Raw genomic sequence first — 23,503 nt, forward strand, 5'->3', positions numbered from 1 at the left:
CACGTATTCATCCGATATATCCTGCTATTTCTACTCTGACTAGCACGTGGCACTGGTAGTAATCCTGAGATCTCTACCTTTGAGGTCCTACTTTTCAACTTACTTCCTAGCTCCCTATAGTCTGCTTTTAGGACCTCATCCTTTTTTGTACCTATGTCGTTTGTACCAATGTGTACCACGACCACTGGCTGTTCACCCTCCCCCTTCAGGATGTCCTGTAACCACTCTGAGACATCCTTGACCCTAGCACCAGGGAGGCAGCATACCATCCTGGAGTCTCTTTTGTGGTCACAGAAACGCCTATCTATTCCCCTTACAATTGAATCCCCTATAACTATTGCATTCCCACACTTTTTACTCCTCCCCTGTGCAGCAGAGCCAACCATGGTGCAACGAATTGGGCTGTTGCTGCTTTCCCCTGAGAGGCCATTCCCCCCAACAGTATCCAAAGCAGTATACCTGTTTTGCAGGGGAATAGCCACAGGAGATTCCTGAACTGCCTGCCTAGTCCTCTTGCTCTGCCTGGTGGTCACCCATTCCCCTCCTGCCTGAATCTGTTAGGATCTGGAATACACTGCCTGAGAGTGTGGTGGAGGCAGTTTCAATGGTGGCTTTCAAAATGGAATTGGATAAAAACCTGAAGAGAAAAAAATTGCTGGGCTACAGGGAAAGGGTGGAGAAGTGGGACTGGCAGAGTTGTTCTTGCAGAGAGCCAGTATGGACACGGTAGGCTGAATAGCCTCCTTCTGTGCTGTAACCATAGTATGATTTCTGTGAAGTGGCCAATCAGTGAATATCAGGAGGATATTCAATTGCAGGGGAAATCACAACCAATCCCAATCTCCAATCATATATACACTCTCTCAAACACATGCATTTGTCACACATGCACACACACACACTCACATGTCGCATACAGTCACACTCAAACAAGCACAATACACACACATGCATATGCGCACACTCATCACACCAAAAAAAGCATGTCCATGCAATCACAACAATGTAATTAATGAGCAGAAAATCTCTTTTGATGATGTTGGTTGAGTGATAAATATTGGTCAGGGCAACAGGGAGAACTCCCTGCTCCTCTTCGAAATAATGTCATGGAATCTTTTACATCTACCTGAAAGGCAAAATGGGACTGCCATTTGAAGTTTCATCCAAGAGATGGTGCATCATCGATAAAACAAATTATGTTGTCATTTATCTCATTGCTGTTTGTGGGAGTTTGCTGTGTGAAAATTTGCTGCCTATTTCTTTTCTAGTCATTACTAAATCAAAAAGTACTCCAGTGGCTGTAAAGTACTTGGGGATGTCCTGAGACTGTGAAAGGTTACTTTTAAAATACAAGATCTCTCTTGATAGAATCTATCTTTTAAATGCCAATGAATCCCTTTCCAATACAATGTTGAGGTAATTCTAACCTAAGGCATTGAAGTCAGTCGAAAGTAAAATCAGGCAGGGTGTAAACCAGGAGGTCAATCCACTCCCATCAGTCTCCAGCCAGATGGAGAATGGTGCTAGAAGCACCATGGACTTAATTAGCACTTTCAGACCAAAATAATACATCCTCCGCAGTGTGTGTCGAGGCCCCGCAGTTTCACACAGGTAACTCTTCGCAGCACAGAAATACTTCTTGGTAGCCTTCCAAGAAGTACAATTTAGTCTCTACAAATATTTCTATTGCAGCCGCTGGTAAACAGAGCCTGCGGAGCAAGTGTAGCAGATACACACAAGGGACCTACTGTGCCCAGTATAAGACCCACTCGCCAATCAGCCCCTTCCCCTGACCTACACCAGCCTCTCATCCCCAGCACATTACCTTTAAAATGTTAGTCTTTGTTTTTAAATCTCTCTGCAGTCTCATTCCATCCAATCGCTGCCTGAGCAAAGCCCTGACACCATCCCTCTGAACACCCCTTTCCTCTGATACTGGCCTTTTATTATGTTCTTCCCTCACCATCCCCATACACGACCATTGACAGCTACTTGCCTTCACTTCTCCAGAATCTCCTCTGACTCTCCTCCTCCTTGAAAACATTGCTTTTTCAGAAGAGATATTAAACCAAGGCCCCTCCCTCTCCCTCTATGGCATCACCAGCTGCCACCACTAAGAAATCTGCAGCTAAATAATATCACCTGGCACAGTGGTTAGCACTGCAGCCTCACAGCTCCAGTGGCCCAGGTTCAGTTCTGGGTACTGCCTGTGTGGAGTTTGTAAGTTCTCCCTGTGACCGCATGGGTTTCTGCCGGGTGCTCTGGTTTCCTCCCACTGCCAAAGACTTGCAGGTTGATCGGTAAATTGGCCATTGTAAATTGTCCCTAGTGTTGGTAGGGAATATGGGATTAATGTAGGAGGGGATGTGGTAGGGAATATGGGATTAATGTAGGATTAGTATAAATGGGTGGTTGATGGTCGGCACAGACTCAGTGGGCCGAAGGGCCTGTTTCAGTGCTGTATCTCTCTATGACCTATTAACCCCATTGTGCCACAGCCATAGAGAGCCAGCCCCCAATTAGGAGTGACCAGAAACTGGACTGGCTGGTGGAGAAACAACCAGGAGACCAGGGAAGGGGAAAAGAAAGAGAGGTTGGAGAGGTGCAGGACTAGATGGGAAGGGAGTGAACTGAGACCATGGGGCCAGGGCCTCGAAATCAAAAGGGGTAGAAGGAGTGGGTGAATGTATTGGGCCTCGGGTAGGTGGGAAAGAGTGGCAGCATACTGGGGGTTGGGGAGAGGGAGGCAGGGGTCGGGGGGGGGTGGCTGTTGGTGACTTGAGGGATGGGGAGTAGGACAGAGAGAGAGGGATTGGAGAAGAAGAAGTTACAGAGGGAGACTAGGAACTGGCTGTCAAGGAATTGGGGCTTGTTAATGGAAGATAGGGAAAGCAGGAAATGCTTTTGTTCCCTAAAGGTTCAGCTATTCTATGTTGCCCTGATAGGTCTTCCATCTTCCACCCACCATAAACTTGAGCTCTTCAAAACTCTACTGCCCATATCCTAACTGGCACCAAGTCCCATTCAACCATCACCCCTGTACTCACTGACCTACATAGGCTCCCGGTGCCCGAGAGCCACAGTTTTAAAATTTTTATCCTTGTTCAAGTCCCTCTATACCCTTGCCTTTCCTTATCGTTGCAAACGCCTCCAGCCCTACAACCATTCACAGCTATGTATTCCTCCTACTCTGGCCTATTGTCCTTAAACCCATCATTGACGGCCATACTTCCAGTTGTCTAAGGGGATGGGAGATGGAAGCTTCTTGCACTGAAGGCTATTAGACTATGGGATGTTTCACCATAAGTGGCCATTGAGACATAAACTAGAACATCATTTTAAAGAGAATGGGATAAATATTTGAAAAGGAGGAATATCAATGGTTCTGGGGGAATTGGATTACAGGAAAGAGGGCCAGGAGTTAGATGCCCCCTCCCGTGCTGTAATTTCTATGAAAACTCTCCTTATTGCGTCTGAGCCCAGAGCATGGTTTAGCAATTTTGGCACTGAGCTACACTTAAGACGATGTTCTCTGTGAGAGGTGCCCCAAAGACTAAACCTGTTGCCCTTCGTGCAGCCACTCCGTTTGTTCAGGTCAGTCTGTGCCAAGAAGTTTTGACATGTGAAATCCAAGTACAGATCAGCTGAGACTGAGGCTTCAGAGTTGTCACTTTCACACTGAATCTGTGTCCAAACCAGAGTCCAAGGAGGTAGGCAGAAACCTGGGGCCTGTTAAAAGTAGCTGGGGGATTCTGACTGTAATTTCAGGGTGAATACCAACTGGCTACATATAGTATTATTACTAGTTACAGATAGCATATTGGACCTATAACAGCATATAGTGTTACGACCAGGTGAGAAGGAGTCTAGGAGTTCCCTCTCAGCCTTTTCCTGGTTTAACTGTAACAGGGTTTAACTTTTTTAAAAACACCATGTTTTAGCTCCCCCTTAGTGAATCCTCGTTCACCACTTTCCAATTGTAAGGCAAAGAAATCAATTTTCTTAGATTTTAAACAAGAACGGTAGAAGTTTATTAATGTTAAACTCTAATCAGGTTGCCGACTACGAATATGCAATGCGACGACACTAGCATGCATCTGCGATAAACACACACGCAGATAGAGACAGAAAAGTAGAAAAAAATGAAGGGGAAGCGTTTGAGGCAATAGGTGGGTTTCTATTTTACTGCCCTTTGAGTTTTCTGTGAAGCCTTTAGTTGCCAGTCAGACTTGCAATTTGTTAGGGCCCAGTGCACGCTTCAACTTGTTTCGAGGTTGGAGTCTTTTCTCTCTTGAGGTTTACGTGTTTTCCATGGGTCCAGTGGCTTGGGAGAAAGCGAGAGAGAGAGAGAGAGAGAGAGAGGCTTCCTTGTTCCAGGTTCCAGTTCAAAACTGCCTTCTGCCTCTTTCTCTGTGGCACAATTCAAAAAAAACCCAGGTTGCCCAGCAGGTTAGTCATGTGACTAGCTGGTTTGACCACTTCTGTTTGTGGATTTTGCCATCTTAACAGTCATCCTGGTGTCTGGTGATCAAAGTCCATTGTGGATTAAGTGGACCAGGAAATGGTCCTTTGTCTCCACAAGCACTGTCTGTTTGTATGCAAATGTCCTTCAGCCAAATGTCTGGTGATTTTTTTTTAACAAGTCCTTTCTTCACTCCAGCAACAGTTTAAAATCAATGTTCATATGACAAAATTAATATTCCTCATTCTTGGGAGGTGGGGGTCTGCATGACAATAGATTATCAGTAAGTTATTGTATTACTGTTGGCTACGAGAGAAATCCGAGTGTTACAAGTATTGCTATTAATTATCAGTCCAGTTTCAGTGAATTACCATTAGTTACTGGTAGAATCAAATTTCCTTCCACCTCTAGCTCCCCCTCTGCAAATCACTCCCCGACTTACAGTTTTCCCTCTCTCCCACTTTTGGTTGTGCGTCTCACCCACCCTCTATTTCCCTTCGCGCCTGCTCTGGGGTGGACTCCTGTTTCTCTAAACTTCTTGCACAACTGATACTGACACAAATCCACGGGCATAAATTCTCAATACAGGGAACCTGACCTTTATAATGTAAATACAATAATATTTGCCATCACAATATCAGATGTCATGTGATCAATCCTCCAGGAATATGTCCAACCAGAGCTGGCGATCCTAGTGTCCTTGACTTCAGCCGCCATGAAGTGGGGTGAGGGCAGACGAGGTACTGGGCTTTAGCGTCACTTGCCTTCAGATGATGTTTGCGAGTGAAAAGCTTCCTTGTTTGCCCCTTCAGCCCTAGAAATGGCTGCTAGTGGTTTGGAATTCCCTTTGCAGCCCTTTTGTGATACCTCCCTTTTACTTATTCCCCTCACTTTAAATTTCATTCATACGGAATTTTCCAGTCCCATTCACTCATATAATTCCAGCATTTCTTGTTTTTATCCCATTCACTCATAGTTGGGAACTGAATATTGTTTGTGCATCAGTATTACCCCCTACTCAAGTCTGAACCCAGATTTAAGAATAAACTATGTAGAGGAGCTGACTCAGTGCTGCTATTTATGAGCTGAATGGATTAGCAGCAGTTAACCATTTAAGACTAATTGCACTACTGTACAAAAATCTCGACCAGCAAGTCCAACCAACAACAAAGTGCAAATATGCACAGTGCAGGATCTGCTGACTGTTTGTTCACAAGATTATGCCATTTGTTACGACCAGGTGAGAAAGATGTCAAGGGGTCTTTCTCAGCCTTCATTTGGTCTTATTGTAACAAGATTTAATTTTTAAACACAGCGTGTTTTGAGCTCCCCCTTGGTGAATCCTTGTTCATCAATTTCCAATAATAAGGCAAGGAAATGAGCTTTCTTAGGTTCAAAGAAGAAAAGTGAAATTTATTAAAACTTAAACTTAAACTCTAATTTAGTTAACGCCTACAGATACACACCACGCCCCACGTTAGCATGCATACACAAATAGAGACAGAAAAGAGCAGAAGAAAAACAAAGTGGAGAGATTTGAGGCAAGAAATTGCTGGTGCCTTGACATGCTTTGCATCCTCATTGGCTACAGGTGAGGTCCCAGAGGACTGGAGAATAGCCAATGTTGTTCTTTTGTTTAAGAAGGGTAAAAAGGATAATCCAGGAAATTACAGGCCGGTGAGCCTTACGTCAGTGGTCGGGAAATTATTAGAGAGGATTCTTCGGGACAGGATTTACTCCCATTTGGAAACAAACGAACTTATTAGCGAGAGGCAGCATGGTTTTATGAAGGGGAGGTCGTGTCTCACTAAATTGATTGAGTTTTTTGAGGAAGTGACGAAGATGATTGATGAAGGAAGGGCAGTGGATGTTATCGATAAAGCCATTGACAAGGTCCCTCATGGCAGACTGATACAAAAGGTGAAGTCACATGGGATCAGAGGTGAGCTGGCAAGATGGATACAGAGCTGGCTTAGTCATAGAAGACAGAGGGTAGCAGTGGAGGGATGTGACTAGTGGTGTTCCGCAGGGATCAGTGCTGGGACCTTTGCTGTTTGTAGTATATATAAATGATTTGGAGGAAAATGGAGCTGGTCTCTGATTAGTAAGTTTGCGGACGACACAAAGGTTGGAGGAGTTGCAGATAGTGATGAGGATTGTCAGAGGATACAGCAGGATATAGATCGGTTGGAGACTTGGGCGGAGAAATGGCAGATGGAGTTTAATCCGGACAAATGTGAGGTAATGCATTTTGGAAGGTCTAATGCAGGTGGGAAGTATACAGTAAATGGCAGAACCCTTTGGAGTATTGACAGGCAGAGAGATCTGGGCGTATAGGTCCACAGGTCACTGAAAGTGGCAACGCAGGTGGATAAGGTAGTCAAGAAGGCATACGGCATGCTTGCCTTCATCGGTCGGGGCATAGAGTATAAAAATTGGCAAGTCATGCTGCAGCTGTACAGATCTTTAGTTAGGCCACACTTAGAATATTGCATGCAATTCTGGTCGCCACACTACCAGAAGGACGTGGAGGCTTTGGAGAGGGTACAGAAGAGGTTTGCCAGGATGTTGCCTGGTCTGGAGGGCATTAGCTATGAGGAGAGATTGGATAAACTCGGATTGTTTTCACTGGAACAACGGAGGTGGAGGGGCGACATGATAGAGGTTTACAAAGTTATGAGCGGCATGGACAGAGTGGATAGTCAGAAGCTTTTTCCCAGGGTGGAAGAGTCAGTTACTAGGGGACATAGGTTTAAGGTGAGAGGGGCAAAGTTTAGAGGGGATGTGCGAAGCAAGTTCTTTACACAGAGGGTGGTGAGTGCCTGGAACTTGCTGCCGGGGAAGGTGTTGGAAGCAGGTACGATAGCGACGTTTAAGAGGCATCTTGACAAATACATGAATAGGATGGGAATAGAGGGATATGGTCCCCGGAAGTGCAGAAGGTTTTAGTTTAGGCAAGCATCAAGATCGGTGCAGGCTTGGAGGGCCGAATGGCCTGTTCCTGTGCTGTACTGTTCTTTGTTCTTTGTTCTTTGTTCTTTGCAATATCAGAAGAGTTTCTTGTTGCTGTGCTTTGGACTCACTGTAGTCCTTTTGTAGGTAATTCTTGCTTTTCGTTGGGGCCCAGTATTCTCTTAAACCTTGCTCACTGTAGCAGACTTTTCTCTCTTGGGGTTCATGTGTCTTCAATGGGTCTTCGGTTCCGTGAGAAAGAGATGGGAGCAGACAGGAGAGAGATGTTCTCAGTCCAGGAGCAAAGAGCTTTCTGAGTTCAAATTCTCTGTGGCATGTTCAAATTCAAAAAACTCCAACAGCCAGTTCGTAATGTGACTAAACTGGTCTGACCACATCTGTTTGTGTATTCAGCCATCTTAGCAGTTAACCTGGAATGCTAGCCTCTCCATCTTCAATGTCTGGTAATCAAAAGTCCATTGTGGATTAAATTGGAGCAGGAGTGACCCCTGCAGCTTTTCCAAGTGCTGTCTGTTGTGATGAAAATGTCTTACCAGTCAAGGGTCTGGGTTTTTAAAAAAAAACAAGTTCTTTCTTTACTCCAGTTCTTTTTCTTTTCTTTTCTTTCTTTTTCTTTTCTTTTCTTTTTCTTTTGGGCCTCCTTATCTCGAGAGACAATGGATACGCGCCTGGAGGTGGTCAGTATAGACCCGCTGTTAAAACTGTTACTGACCCGCTGTTTAAACTGTTACTCCAGTAACAGTTTAAAAATCAATGGTCATGTGGCGAAATTGATGTTTCTCATTCGTCGCAGGTGGGGACATGCATGACACCTCAACACCTAGGGGAATGAAATGCGATTTGAAAACAGCGGTGCATTTCATTAAAAGGTTTGGGAGAAATATAAGATAAAGAAAGAAAAACCAGGCATTTCTCTCATTCATTTCCATTCATTCATCAATCTTAAAGCCTATTAGAATTGTCTTTTCTGGGTGCCAGTGCTGCTTTCATTTCCCCTTTTTCGGCATCTCAATAGCCATGTGCTTTTTTGGGGAAGCTTTTCTTCAGTTTGCCCATTGCCATGACTGCCTCGTGTTTTGTTCCTGTTGACGTGATGTTTTTTTCCAGGAGAGTTAGTGGTGGGCGGGTCTATCCTGAACTCTCTAAATCATGCAGAGACTTTTGACTTAAGCGGATGGGTGGTTCCCTTTTTCTCTGACTGTGGGGGAGGATTCTTTGTTAATCTCCCCTTTATTCTCTGGGACACTCCTGCCTGCAGGTATGTGTGCAGACTTGACTGCAAACTCCTCTGGCACTTCGACTAGGTGAGGTATCACCCTCACAGTTTCTGTGCCCCCTAGAGATCACTCTTTGTCTCTGCAGGTTCCTGTAAATGCTGTTAGAAACTCTGGTGGGGTGCTTCTAGACTCTGCATTTACATAGGAGGATGTGGGGTCTAACTTTTCACATTTTTCAGGGTTGGCTGACAAGACAGTAGGGGTTTTCATCCGGGATTCCTCCCGGACTTCCTTTAACCTGCCCTCTTGGTCACTTCTTCCCCTTCTCTTTCTAAACTGTTGCCAGCCGTGTGCCTGCCTGTCCCTGTTTGTTCTCGGCGTTGGTCCCTTACATTTCACCAGCTCTCGGCTGCAGGGTCCTCCTAACGACGGTACAGGACTTAGGGGTGCAGGTTTCACTGTAGATTGGGGATTCCCCTCAACCTGGCACATGTGGCAACTCCTGCAGTACTCCACCACATCTTTGTGGAGTTTTCGCCAGTCAAACTGCTGTCTTATGTGGGCTTTGGTCTTTCGTATACCAGCATGTACAGTCACTGTAGTCTCGTGGGCCCTTCTTATTATTTCTCCCCAGTACCTCAGTGGCACCACTAACTGGTGAATTACTGCCCACTCCTTGCTGTCAGGTCTGTGAGGAGAACTCCATTTCCTCATCAGTACCTCATTCTTTAAATAGTCGTAATCAGGGACTCCCTCTGCTTCACTTTCAGACTGGGCAGCCTGTGCTAACTCTTGCAATACTGGGTCAGCTCTCTGAGCCTCATCTAGGGAAAATTCATTTAATTCATTCCCTGGGTCTCCTTAACTTTCCAAAGAAAGTTTCAGACAGACAGACCTCATGGTCATCTGCCTGCAATACTAATTCAGTCTCCTCTAGGGGAGCTACTTTGATCATGGCCTGATCCACTACACATTCAGGGAAACTGCAGGTCTCCTGCCACTGCCCTGTCTCTCTTACCTCCTGTGGTCTTTCCTTCACTACTGGGGGGCTACCACCTTCACCCCAGCCAGATCATTACCTAGAAGCAGGTCAACCCCATCCACAGGCAAACTAGGGACAATCCCTACCGTCTCCGGTCCCGAATCTAGGTCGCAATCCAAGTGCACCCGGTGTACAGGTATAAGCAAACAGCGCCTTCCAATAGCATTCACCACCATTTTGGTGTACACTGCACTCTCTGGGGGAAAGGTCAGGCCTTTTCCCAGTAAAAGGGATCTAGTGGCCCCCATGTTCCTGCGAATCACTATGGGCTTGCTTAGTCCAATTGAGGGGTATGAGGTTACTTTCCCTTCAGACACCAAACCCTGATAACCTTCAGGAATCCTATTAACGTTTCCTGCACTGGCCAGTGTAAGCTTCCTGGGTTGCACTTTTACTGCAGTTAAAGCCACAGCTTGTTCTGCTGTGCTTTCCATCAGGGTCCCCGTCTTCACTGAGCAGGTGTGCTCTGATTAACCCTACAGGTTTTCCCTTCAATTTCCAACAGTCAGCTTTTAAATGCCCTGCCTTATTACAATGGAAGCACACAGGTCTCTGGGTCTCACTCTTGCTCACAGCACCTTCCTTTTTGGCTGGAGGAGGGCCCCCTGTGTCTCCTGCTTTCCTTTGTCTTCCAGAACTGTTTCGGCTCCTTTCACCTTCCCACCCTTTGCCCTGTTCCGATATGTGGGGGTGATTAGGAAAGATTCTCCCCTGGGAAACCACTTATAAATTAAAGCAAACTCATCAGCCAGAATGGTCACTTGCCGGGCACCCTGAACCCACTGCTCCTCTACATGGGTCTTTCTTGAGAGTGGGAGAGAGTTTTTAAATTCCTCTAACAGAATTACTTCTCTGAGAGTCTCATTGCTGAGCTGTATTTTAAGCGTCCTCAGCCACTGGTCAAAAGCCAGCTGCTTACTTCTTTCAAACTCCAGATAAGTTTGATTAGCTTGCGTTTTGAGGGTTCTAAACATTTGGTGGTAGGCTTCGGCTACTAATTCATATGCCCCGAGGATAGCATTTTTGGTCAGTTCATAATTTGATGAACTCTCATCTGGTAACAAGGAATAAACCTCATGGGCTTTTCCCGTTAGCTTGCTTTGTATTAAAAGAGACCAGGTCTCAGCTGGCCATTTTAGCTGCCTTGCCAGTTTCTCTTCCACATCTTCCTCATTGAAGTTTGGAATTAATTGAGTGAGTATTAGCAATTTTGTACTCAGCCCTAAATTCTGTTGCTCAATATTGGCCATGCTTTCACTGGAGTTACTTTGTCACCCCCTAGTTAACTCAAGCTGCCTTAGCTCTCTTTCTTCTCATTCTTTCTGGAGTATTCTTTCTCTCTCTCTCCTGCCTCTCTCTTTCCCTGTCCTGTCTTTCTGTTTCTTCACGCTCCTTCTGGAAGTCTCTCTCTTTCTCCCTCTCCTGCCTCTCTCTCTCTTTTTCCTCAAATTCAAAATCCCTTTGTTCCAACTGTAACTTTGCTAGCAGCACCCTGTCTGGGTCTGCTTCTAACACCACTTCTGCTTCTTCAGATTCAAGGGAAAAATGGTTGGCCACTAGCCTTCGGAGTTCAGATTTCCTGGCCTTGCCACGTACAGTGATCCCACACTGCTCAGCCATTTTCCTCAACACCTCAATACAAAGTGCTTTTAACTTATCCCAAATTACTTCACCCTGGCTTGGAGAGCTACTCGCTTTGATTGCAGACATGTTAGTATTCAATCACACACAACCGCAAGAAAACCAGTATTAGTTTAGTTTTTTTTAGTTTCGAGATACAGCACTGAAACAGGCCCTTCGGCCCACCGAGTCTGTGCTGACCATCAACCACCCATTTATACTAATCCTACACTAATTCCATATTCCTACCACATCCCCACCTGTCCCTATATTTCCCTACCACCTACCTATACTAGGGGCAATTGCTAATGGCCAATTTACCTATCAACCTGCAAGTCTTTGGCTTGTGGGAGGAAACCGGAGCACCCGGAGGAAACCCACGCAGACACAGGGAGAACTTGCAAACTCCACACAGGCAGTACCCAGAATTGAACCCGGGTCGCTGGAGCTGTGAGGCTGCGATGCTAACCACTGCACCACTGTGCCGCCCTAAATCTTGCTCTTTTTTGATTGGGAACAATTTGGCTTCCCACTTCCAATTTCTCTCTTTTGTCTGTAAGGTAAAATTCCGGGCAACCAAATTTCTGTTATGGCCAGGTAAGAAAGGTGTCTTGGAGTCTTTCTCAGCCTTCACCTGGTCTTATTGTAACAGGATTTAATTTTTAAACACACCGCGTTTTGAGCTCCCCCTTGGTGAATCCTTGTTCACCACTTTCCAATTATAAGGCAAACAAATGAGCATAAAGAGGCTTTCTTAAGTTTAAAGAAGAATAGTGAAATTTATTAAAACTTAAACTTAAACTCTAATACAGTTAACACCTACGGATACATGACCCGCCCACGCTAGCGTGCATACGTGATACGCACATGCAAATAGCAACAGAAAAGAGCAGAATAAAAATAAAATGGAGAGGTTTGAGGTACTATCAGAAGAGTTTCTTGTTGCTGTGCTTTGGACTCACTGTAGTCCTTTTGTAGGTAATTCTTGCTTTTCGTTGGGGCCCAGTATTCTCTTAAACCTTGCTCACTGTAGCAGACTTTTCTCTCTTGGGGTTCATGTGTCTTCAATGGGTCTTCGGTTCCGTGAGAAAGAGATGGGAGCAGACAGGAGAGAGATGTTCTCAGTCCAGGAGCAAAGAGCTTTCTGAGTTCAAATTCTCTGTGGCATGTTCAAATTCAAAAAACTCCAACAGCCAGTTAGTAATGTGACTAAACTGGTCTGACCACATCTGTTTGTGTTTTCAGCCATCTTAGCAGTTAACCTGGAATGCTAGACTCTCCACCTTCAACGTTAGGTAATCAAAAGTCCATTGTGGATTAAATTGGAGCAGGAGTGACCCCTTTGTCCTTTCCAAGTTCTTTGCAAATGTCTTTCCAGTCAAGGGTCTGGTGTTTATTTTAAAAAAACAAGTTCTTTCTTTACTCCAGTAACAGTTTAAAAATCAATGTTCATGTGGCGAAATTAATGTATCTCATTCTTGGCAGGTAGGGGCCTGCGTGACACATTATTCCCATTTGGGCCTCATAACATGTTCACCCTTTACTATCAAACTGGTGATGGTTCAGTTGAGTTTCCCTTTTAGAGTTAATTCAAGAACCAATTGCTGGATGAACCATTTAATAAGTTACTCGACAATTCATTCACTTGAGTTGCAAATGTATTTTATTTCATTCATTTCCTTAGAATACTGTCACTTACAATTTCATCTTTCCATATATATTAATCCTATCCATATTACAGATTGAACTTGTTTTCTGAGTTCATTTAACAACAACATGCATTTATATGGCACCTTTACTGTAGTAAACATCCTAAGGTGCTTCACAGGAATGTAATCAGACAAAGCTGGGCTAAACATGAAGATATTAGGATGGGTGACTAAAAGTTTGGTTAAAGAGGTAGGTTTTAGGGAGGGTCTCAAAGGAAGAGAATGAGGTGGAGAGGTTTAGGGAGAGGATTCCAGAGCTTAGGGCCAAGACGGCTGAAGGCACGCCCACCAATGGTGGGGGACGGGAGGGGGATCCTAATGCATTGGTAGCCAGCAATGCTGGGCAACCTCCGAGTTGGTAAAAAAAAAGCAGTGGGTGTTCACAGTGGTTGCATGGGACCCTGCTTTCACAAGCACTGAGCCAAGAAAACTTCAGAAAGAACATCCCATCGGATCAAACAGACCCCTGCTCCTGACAAACCACTTGAACTGTCAGTGGAGAGTTAAAAGGCATTTGAATTCCATACGACATCTGGAGTTACAGAATTAAAAACCCACGGCACCAGCCTTCAAAGGACGACTAACTTTGGGTTATAAAAATATAACAGGGTTGAATCAAGCAGAAATTACAATGGGCTGTCTTTCTGAGCAATTAAACCAGCAAAGGGAAATTTAAACCAGAGACCAAAGTAGCCGACACACCACAATCATCGGCAGGCAAATACCATGCCCTTAAAAATCTTGTAAATTCTTTTCACTTCTCTGCCAGTCATTGGAGATTTGTTTCATATTTTCCTTGTCGCAGTTTGTTTCCCTCTCTCCTGACGGTGCTGTTTCTTGGGCTGAGGGTCCATTCCCACAGCTCCCCCTCGCACCTTGTAGTCTCTCACCATTCTCAAAGCAACAATTCTTCATGCTAGGAACACTCAGCAGGTCTGGCAGCATTTTTTATTTCAGATTTCCAACATCGACAGTGTTTTGCTTTAATTCTTCATGCTATCTCTTCTTGCTTTGCCCCGTGTTTACCTGTGTGGGATCCACCAGCCCTTCAGCGGTGACCTGGGCTATGCCATAACAGGGCATTACAGCTAATCTTGTTCTCACCTGATGCACACACACACACACACACACACACACACACACACACACACACACACACACACACACACACACACACACACACACACACACACACACACACACACACACGTCAGCAGTAAGAAGCAAGAGAGAACAGAAAGTGCTGGAAATACTCAGCAGGTTTGGCAGTACCTGCTGAGTATTTCCAGCACTTTCTGTTCTCATTTCAGAGTTCCAGCATCCCCAGTATTTTTCTCTTAGAGAAGCAGAAGAGCGCTGACCAATTATTTTTCATTCAATTGTTACATGCATACCATCGCACAACTGAGTTCAGTTAACTTAGCACAAACTAAGAGTTAAAAGCTGTGAACTTCCTGCTCCATGTGGTTCAGTTTCACAGTGAGTACTGAAATTGCCAATGGAGCCAACAACAACAACTTGCATTTAACATAGTAAAACATCCCAGGCATGTTACAGGCGTGTTATCAAACAAAGTTTGACTTCGAGTCACTTAAGGGGAAATTAGGGCAGATGACCAAATGTTTGGTCAAAAAAAGTGAGTTTTAAGCAGCATCTTAAAGAAGGAAAGAGAGGTAGAGAGGCAGAGAGGTTTAGGAAGGCAATTCCAGAGCTGACGGCCCAGATAAATGAAGGCACAGTTGCCAATGACAGAGGGATTAAAGTCTGGGTTGCATAAGAGGTAATAATTGGAGGAGAGCAGTTATCTCAGATAGTTGTGGAACTGGAGGATATTACAGGGATAGGGAGAGGCAAGGCCTTGGAGGGATTTGAAAACAACAATAAGAATTTCAAAATTAAGGCATTGCTCTACCAGGAGTCAGTGTAGATCAGTGAGCACAGGGGTGATGGGTAAATGAGACTTGGTGTGAGTTAGCAGGTAGAGAATTTTCGGCTGAGCTTAATTTTAAACAGGGTGGAGTCTGAGCAGGAGTGTATTGAAATAGTCAAGTCTAGACAAACAAAGGTATGGATGAGGCAGTTTCAGAAAGACTCTAACTCCCTGATTTCTGACAGAAAAATCAATTCCTGAGTGAGTGCTGTTGCTGCCTGTACGCAGTGTTAGTTGAGGTAGGAATTTTTACCAGGGTCTCACTACTCTTAAATGAAATCAGCAAATTCTGGGAATACTCAGTAGGTCTGGCTGCATCTGTGGAGAAATGAAGTTAACCTTTCAGATCAATGACCTTTTGTCAGAACTAGAGAAAGGTCGTCAACCTGAAATATTAAATTTGTTTCTCTCTCCACAGATGCTGCCTGATCTGTTGAACATTTCCAGCATTTACTGTCTTTATTTCAGATTTCCAACATTCACTGTATTTTGCTTTTGTCTCACTGCTCTTCTTTCAATAGGTCAGCCAGCACCTCAATTTAATGTCTCATTCAAAAGATGGCACTGCCAACAGTGCAGCACTCCCTCAGTATTGGACCGCAGTATCAACCTAGAATATGTGCTCAAGTGGAAAATACATTGCAGGGTTTTGGGGATCCATGGAACTGAACTATAGTGAGAGCTGTAGAAAAGGTCTGAAGGCATTATATTGTAGTGTGAAAATTTCTTCTGTAAATTAACGGCAATTAAGGAGACCCAGCTCAAGCTCTAACCTCTTTTTTTTCTTTACAGTTTCTGACGTGCCTGCTTTATGTTTCTGGAATTTTCTGTTTTTATCTCAGACTTGATGTGTTTCATTTGTTTTGTCTTTGTTCTTTAAATCAGGCACAACATCAGATTTCTAACCTTCCTCATTCTAAACATCCTCCTTCTGTTCCACTGCTGTTGATATTGATTTTTCTGTCACTTATTTATCAAAAGCACGCCACATCCTATCTTACAAATATCAACAATCTCAATAGTTTGCTTGCCCTGAGGCTGCAGGTCATGGACTGTGAATTTTGTGTCAGTCAGTAGCTCTCTCACCTCTGATTCAGTGGGTTGTGGATTCAGGCACCATACTTCACACTGTACTAAGGGAGCGCTGCACATTTGGAGGTGCTGTCTTTCAGTTGATACGTTAAATTGAGGCCTCAACAGTCTTTTTAGGTGAGAGTAAAAGATTTCATGGCACGATTCAAAGAAAAGCAGGGAAAGAAAAGCCGGTGTCATGGTTAATATTTACCCCTCCATCAACATCACTAAAACAGATTATATTTTTTATTTCATTGCTGTTTGTGGGATCTGACTGTGCACAAATTGGCTACCATGCTTCCTACATTAAGACAGTGACTGCATTTCAAAGTATTTAACTGACTGTGAAGCAGCTTGAATGTCCTGTTTGTTTATTCTCTCTTTACTGAGGGACAGAGATGGAACGATTCCACTTTCAGCAGATCTCAGGTGTGATTGTCTGCAGTGCCTCTGGAATGGGAGGTGCAGGGGAACAAAAGAGTGAGGGTCCCCTCTCCTGATCACAGCTGGGAGGGGATGCGCATTTGTGTGCAGGAACAGAATTAAGCTCAGTCATAAAGCCCCCACGGTCAAACAGACTCCGTCAAGACTCACACACGAAGGAAGGCCACTCAGATGAGGTATTGGGTGGGGTATGGGGTTCCTGTGGAACCCACAGTTGGCACCTATGGGAGAGGATGAAGGGAGGAAATAGCAAAATTATTTAAATGAAAAGCCACTAATGCAATGCATTTTCCTTTATTCATTAAAATATTAATCTTTACTAAAATGAAAATATTCCTACTATCTCCTCATGATCATTTGTGGTTGACAAATTCAATAAGGGAAGTTTAGTAGAATGTTCAAAATGATGATGGCTTTTGATTGTGTAGTTGGGGAGAAACTGTTTCGACTGGCAAGAGATCAGTAACCAGAGCATGCAGATTTAAAATAATTGGCAAAAGAACGAGATGCGTGTGTTCAATCACTCATACAGACACAGGCGCATTCACACAGACACACACTCACACTCAGACACAGACAAACACTCATACCGGCACACGCACATACACACACTCAGAGACACACACACCCAGACACAGACACACACACACAAAGATGCACACTCACACAGACACACAGACTTACAGAGACATACACTCATATACAGACACACATTTGCACAGACACACTCACACATGTGCAGACACACACACACGCACGCACAGGCGTATTCACACACACACAGACGGATTCACACACATGCACAGATACACTTGCACAGATCCATTCACACATGCACACAGACACACACTCACATTCACAGACATATACATATGCACACAGACACACACACACGCACACAGGCATATATTCACACATGCACACATAGGTATAACATTTATATAGCATTTATATAGAACCTTAATGTTGTAAAAATGTCCCAAGATGCTTCATGAGTGTTATTAGACCAAATTTGATGTCAATCCACATATAGGAATAAGACAGGTGACCAGATGCTTAGTCAAAGGGGTGGGTTTTAAGGAGCAACTTAAAGGAGGAGGAAGAAGTAGAGAACCAAATGAGGTTTAAGAATAGAATTCCAGAGCTAATGGCAGTGGCAGCTGAAGGCACGACTGCCAATGGCGTCAGACTTAAATGAGCGCAGAAATCTCGGAGGTTTGTAGGGCTGGATGCGGTTACAGAGATCGAGGGGAGCAAGGCCATGGAGGGAATTGAACACAGACACACACAAATCCATACATACAAACACACACACACATATGGAGCAGAGATGACGGTACCTAACAGAACTAGGTCTCACTAGATGTGAATGTGGTTACAGAACTGGGGTTACAATCTATAACTCTGTATCTGATCTGTACTTAGGTTGAGCAAGCCAGTGTGCTGCCAGTAAAACTATACAATATCTATCTTATAGTATATGTACATGTAAATATTATATATAGTGTATGCTCACACACATATATATGTGTTTGTAAATATATAGACAATATAAAATAAAGCATATATATAGTGAGAAAGAGCGTGTGCATATATATGTTATATAGACTGCAGGCAGCTAAGCTTTGCAAATTTTTGTCCTATAATACATGCTTATGTAAATATTGTACATAGTATATATTCACGCGCACACGTATATATCAGGAGAAAGAAACAGCCTATGCATATATAATCCATATAGATATAAACTCTGAGGACAGTGGGGCTTTTTAATTTCTGTCCTATGGTACATCCACATAAATATATAGCATATCATCACACTCATATATGTGAAATATATAAAATATATACAGAGAGAGCAGCTGATCTTGGAAATGAGAATGAAAGGTGGTCTGGAGCTCCAAGTATGCATTCATAAAATTGTTCCTGCGGTACATAAATAATCTCTCATATACACACACAACTATAATACCAGGAGCTAATATAAGAAATATGTGGTATCTCCGAGCCGGAATAACCTAGTAAATGAATCTGTACAAAGGATCTCCTCTAAAGGAACACAGACACTCACCAGAGCGTAGACACAGCTGAGCACCGAGCAGTACAGCAGGACTCCGAGGCTGCTGGAGACGGTGGTGGCTCCCATCTCCGACACCGGGCGATACCAGCCCACCTCCTTCCTCTTCATCCACTTTTCAAACTGGTTATTTCAAACGCTTTCCTCTCTTCCTTCACCTTCGGTAGCATCGAATCCACGAGTCCAGTCCAACTCGTCCCCCGCAAACCCACCCCCCTCCCAAAAAGAAAAAATCTAATTGAAACTCTCGCTAACTTTTCTTCCTTCAGTTGTGGAGGGAGCAGAGTGTGGGGCAGTCACTACTGATATTTGAGTTTCTGTGCATGCTGGTTACAGAGCAGCAAAAAAAAAATCACATCCATATGACAGAACTCAGTTGCTTATTAACCCTGCTTCCCTCAAATCTCTTTTTCCTCTCCCTTGGATCTTTCCCAGTGGCAAGACACGAGTTAAAATAGACTAGCGGTTTCTGTGTTGTCACGTCAGGCGCCTTTCTCCAGTTTCCTCAATCCAGTTCCAGGATTTCGACGAAGAAGAAAAAAACATTTGTGTGTGAATATCACCACGTAAATTTCGTGTCAATTTCAAACTACTTTTGCCACTCTCCTGCGTGCACACCAAGTCATTTTCTTATAAATTGAATTCTATTTTAAAGAAAAGTTCTTTCAGCTTTGTTCAAAGCCTTGAAACAGTTTCGGTTACAATTTATATACATATACACATATATATCTTTATATTTAATTTCAACTTTCCTATTATTCATTCAAACCCTCCTTCCCAGTCCTCTTGCTTACTAGCAATGATGAGCCTGAAAGGGATAGGATCGTATAAAATGTCCTTATAGCCCAGCTCGTTCTCTCTCTGTCCACTATGTATGTATTGGGCAGGTATCAGAGATGAGGTTGAGAAAGTACAGAGGGTAGGCTGCCTATCATTGGCTCAGCCTCCACCCAGCTAGTGATTAAGAAGAGGTTAGGGGGGAGGAGGAAATATTTTAAAAATGTAATGTAATGACTCTCCAGCTCTGTCCCTCCTCAAACATGCAATGATCTCCAGTCTCTCACCACAGGATGGTTTCCTGACTCCTACTGGAATCTGTTCAGCTACTTTTTTTCACTTGGCAGTTAATATCTAGTCCCAAAATAAACAGGAGGAATGCAAAACGGTAGCAATTTGAGGGAAAAAAATATTATGGGAATTATTACAGAACATTCCAGAATCTTTTATTTTCATTATTATCAGATTACGCTAATAATAGTGTGATGGATTGAGGGAACATTTTTAAATGGTACACTGGGGTATATGGTAATCATTAATTCCTGCCTCGTGCGTGTCTCAGTGTGAACTCCTGTATAGGTACAGTACACAGTGGGTAAAAGGGGATGATTCATTCCAGCCTGGGACTAAATGGCTCATGTGTGTCTTAGTGTCAGTTCCTGTACATATTGTCATGCTAGACCCCCACCTCCCAAAAAGTAGGCATATTAATTTTGTCATATGAACAGATGAGAGTTCATCAAATTATGAACTGACAAAAAATGCTATTCTCGGGGCATATGAATTATGAAATATGATGCCTATCACCAAAGTTTAGAACCCTCAAGAAGCAAGTTAATCAAACTTATCTAAGTTTGAAAGAAGTAAGCAACTGGTTTTTGACCAGTGGCTAAGGGTTCTTAAAGTATAGTTCAACTATGAGAATCTCAGACAGTAATTCTGCTAGAAGAATTTAAACACTCTCTCCCACTCTCCATAATGATCCATGTAGAGGAGCACTAGGTTCAAAGAGCCTGGCAAGCGGCCATTCTGGCTGAAGTGTTTGCTTCAATTTATAAATCGGTTTCGCAGGGAAGAACCTTTCCTAGTCATCCCCAGAAATCCGAAAAGGCCCAAGGGTGGGAAGGTGATAGGACCCCAAGCAGTGCTGGGAGAGAAAGAAAAACAGGAGACACAGGGGACCCTTCTCCAGCCAAAAAGCAAGGTGCTGTGAGCAGGAGTGAGTCCCGGAGACCTGTGTGCTTCCATTGTAATAAAGCAGGGCATTTAAAAGCTGACTGCTGGAAACTAAAGGGAAAACCTGTAGGGTTAATCAGGGCACATCTGCTCAGTGAAGAAGGAATTATGGAGGAGAGCACAACAGAGCAAGCTGTCTCTTTAACTGCAGTAACAGTGAGACCCAGGAAGTTTACTACTGCAAGTGCAGGAAAAGTTAATAGGATTCCCAAAGACTATCAGGGTTTGGTGCCTGAAGGGAAAGTAACCTTATACCCCTTGAGTGGGGCAAGCAAGCCCATAGTAATGCTCAGGGACACAGGGGCCACTAGATCCCATTTACTGGAAAAAGGCCTGACCTTTCTCCCAGAGAGTACAGTGAACACCAGAATGGTGGTGAATGGTATTGGAGGGCAGTGTATGCCTGTACCTGTACTCCAGGTGCGCCTGGCGTGCGACCTATGTTTGGGACCAGTGACTGTATGGATTGTCTCTATTTTGCCTGTGGATGGGATTGACCTGTTCTTAGGTAATGATCTGGTGGGGGTGACGGTGGGAGCCCCTCCAGTAGTGAAAGAAAGACTGCAGAAGGTCAGAGGGATAGGGCAATGCCAGGAGACGGTCCCCTGCAGTTTCCCTGAATGTGTAATGAATCAGGCCATGATCAAACCAGCTCCCCCAGAGGAGACTGCGTTGGCACTGCAGGCAATTGACCATGAGGTCTGTCTGTCCGAGACTTTCTTTGCGAAGTTAGAAGACCCAGGGAATTAATTAAATAAATTTCCCCTAGCTGAGGGTCAGCAAGCCAACCCAATATTGTAAGAGTTAGCACATCTGCCCAGTTTGAAAGTGAAGCAGAGGGAGTCCCTGATTGCTACTATTTAAAGAATGAGGTACTGATGAGAAAACAGAGTTCTCCTCACAGACCTGGGAGCAAGGAGTGGGCAGTAGTTCACCAGTTAGTGGTGTCACAGAGGTACCAGGGAGAAATATTAAGAAGGGCCCATGAGACTACAGTGGCTGTACATGCCAGTATACGAAAGACCAAAGCCCACATAAGACAGCAGTCTGACTGGCCAAAACTCCACAAAGATGTGGTGGAGTACTGCAGGAGTTGCCACATGTGCCAGGTTGAGGGAAAACCTCAACCTACAGTGAAACTTGCACCCCGAAGTCCTGTACCAGTGTTAGGAGGACCCTGTAGCAGAGGGCTGGTGAACTGTAAGGGACCCCTGCCAAGAACAACCGGGGACAGGCAAGCACACGATTGGCAAAAGGTTAGAAAGGGAAGGGGAAAAAGCGACCGAGAGGGCAGGTTAAAGGAAGACCTGGAGGGTCTTCAAGCATACTGAAAACCCCTCTTGCCCGGTCAGCCAAACACAAAACATTTGAAAAGTTAGACGCTACATTTTCCTATGTAAATACAGACACGAGAAGCACCCCACCAGAGTTGTTAACAGCATTTACAGGAAACTGCAGAGACAAAGAAAGACCTCTAGGAGCAGAGAAACCTTGAGGGTGATGCCTCACCTATTCGAAGTGCCACAGGGGAGTGCAGTAGAGTCTGCACAAATACCTGCAGGCAGGAGTGTCCCAGAGGACAAAGGGGAGATTTGCAGAGAATCCTCCCCCATAGTCAGAAAAAAAAGAGAATCACCCAACTCCTAAAGTCAAAAGCCTTTGCATGATTCAGCAAAGCACTGAAAGAGAGTTCAGGATAGACCCACCCACTACGGTCTGTCCTGAGGAAAGAGATTCCAACTTAGGGCTAATTAAATATAACCCCGTCCGCACACCTCCACCCCCCCACACCTTTGTCGACCTCAACAGGAACAAAGACCCAAGGCAATCATGAAAATGGGCAAACTGAAAGAAAACCTCCCCAAAGAACCACATGTTTATTGGGATGCCAAAAGGGGGTAGTTAAAGCAGCACTGGCACCAAGAAAAGACAGGCTGTAATATGTTTTATGATTTATGAATGAATGTAAATGAATGAGAGAGAGATAGACGCATGCTTTTTCCTTGTATCTTATATCTTCCCTCTCGACCTTTTTTAATGAAATGCGCTTTTCTCAAAGTGCGTTTCAATCCGTTGCATGTGGAGGTGTCATGCAAGACGACCACTTGCCAAGAATGAGGCATATTAATTTTGTCATATGAACATTAATTTTAAACTGCTGCTGGAGCGAGGAAATGAATTATGAAACAGATGAGACGTGGCTGGAAAAAAACATTTGCATACTAACAGACAGTGCTTGTGGAGAGAAAAGGACCATTACCTGACACGTTCAACCCACAACGGATTTTGATCACCAGACATTGAAGGTGTAAGGAAGAGCATTCCAGAGACTTCTAAAGTGATACAATCCACAAAAGCCAGAACTGGTTATATCAGCTGGTCATATGAATAAATGGCTGGTCCAGGGTTTTTTTTTAATTCATTCATGGATGTGGGCGCCGCTGGCCAGGCCAGCATTTATTGCCCATCCCTAATTGCCCTTGAGAAGGTGGTGGTGAGCTGCCTTCTTGAACCGCTGCAGTCCATTTGGGGTAGGTATACCCACAGTGCTGTTAAGAAGGGAGTTCCAGGTTTTTGACCCAGCGACAGTGAAGGAACGGCGATATAGTTCCAAGTCAGGATGGTGTGTGACTTGGAGGGGAACTTGCAGGTGGTGGTGTTCCCATGCATTTGCTGCCCTTGTCCTTCTAGTTGGTAGAGGTCGCGGGTTTGGAAGGTGCTGTCTAAGGAGCCTTGGTGCATTGCTGTTGTGCATCTTGTAGATGGTACACACTGTTACCACTGTGCGTCGGTGGTGGAGGGAGTGAATGTTTGTAGATGGGGTGCCAATCAAGCGGGTTGCTTTGTCCTGGATGGTGTTGAGCTTCTTCAGTGTTGTTGGAGCTGCACCCATCCAGGCAAGTGGAGAGTATTCCATCACACTCCTGACTTGTGCCTTGTCG

At 44.3% G+C, this 23,503-nt stretch overlaps 1 protein-coding gene across 1 annotated transcript in view; it reads right to left on the reverse strand.

Annotated features, from left to right (window-relative positions):
- Positions 1 to 19,454, reverse strand: part of LOC137369858 (parathyroid hormone/parathyroid hormone-related peptide receptor-like) — a 173,973-nt gene extending 154,519 nt beyond the window's left edge. Inside the window, exon 1 of the mRNA XM_068031489.1 lies at positions 18,543 to 19,454. Coding sequence (XP_067887590.1) covers positions 18,543 to 18,659 — 117 coding nt within the window. The 5' untranslated portion in view covers positions 18,660 to 19,454. The remainder of the gene's footprint in view (positions 1 to 18,542) is intronic.
- Positions 19,455 to 23,503: the final 4,049 nt, after the last annotated feature.

The sequence above is a fragment of the Heterodontus francisci genome, chromosome 5, assembly GCF_036365525.1.
Source record: "Heterodontus francisci isolate sHetFra1 chromosome 5, sHetFra1.hap1, whole genome shotgun sequence".
In the NCBI taxonomy this organism is placed as follows: Eukaryota; Metazoa; Chordata; class Chondrichthyes; order Heterodontiformes; family Heterodontidae; genus Heterodontus; species Heterodontus francisci.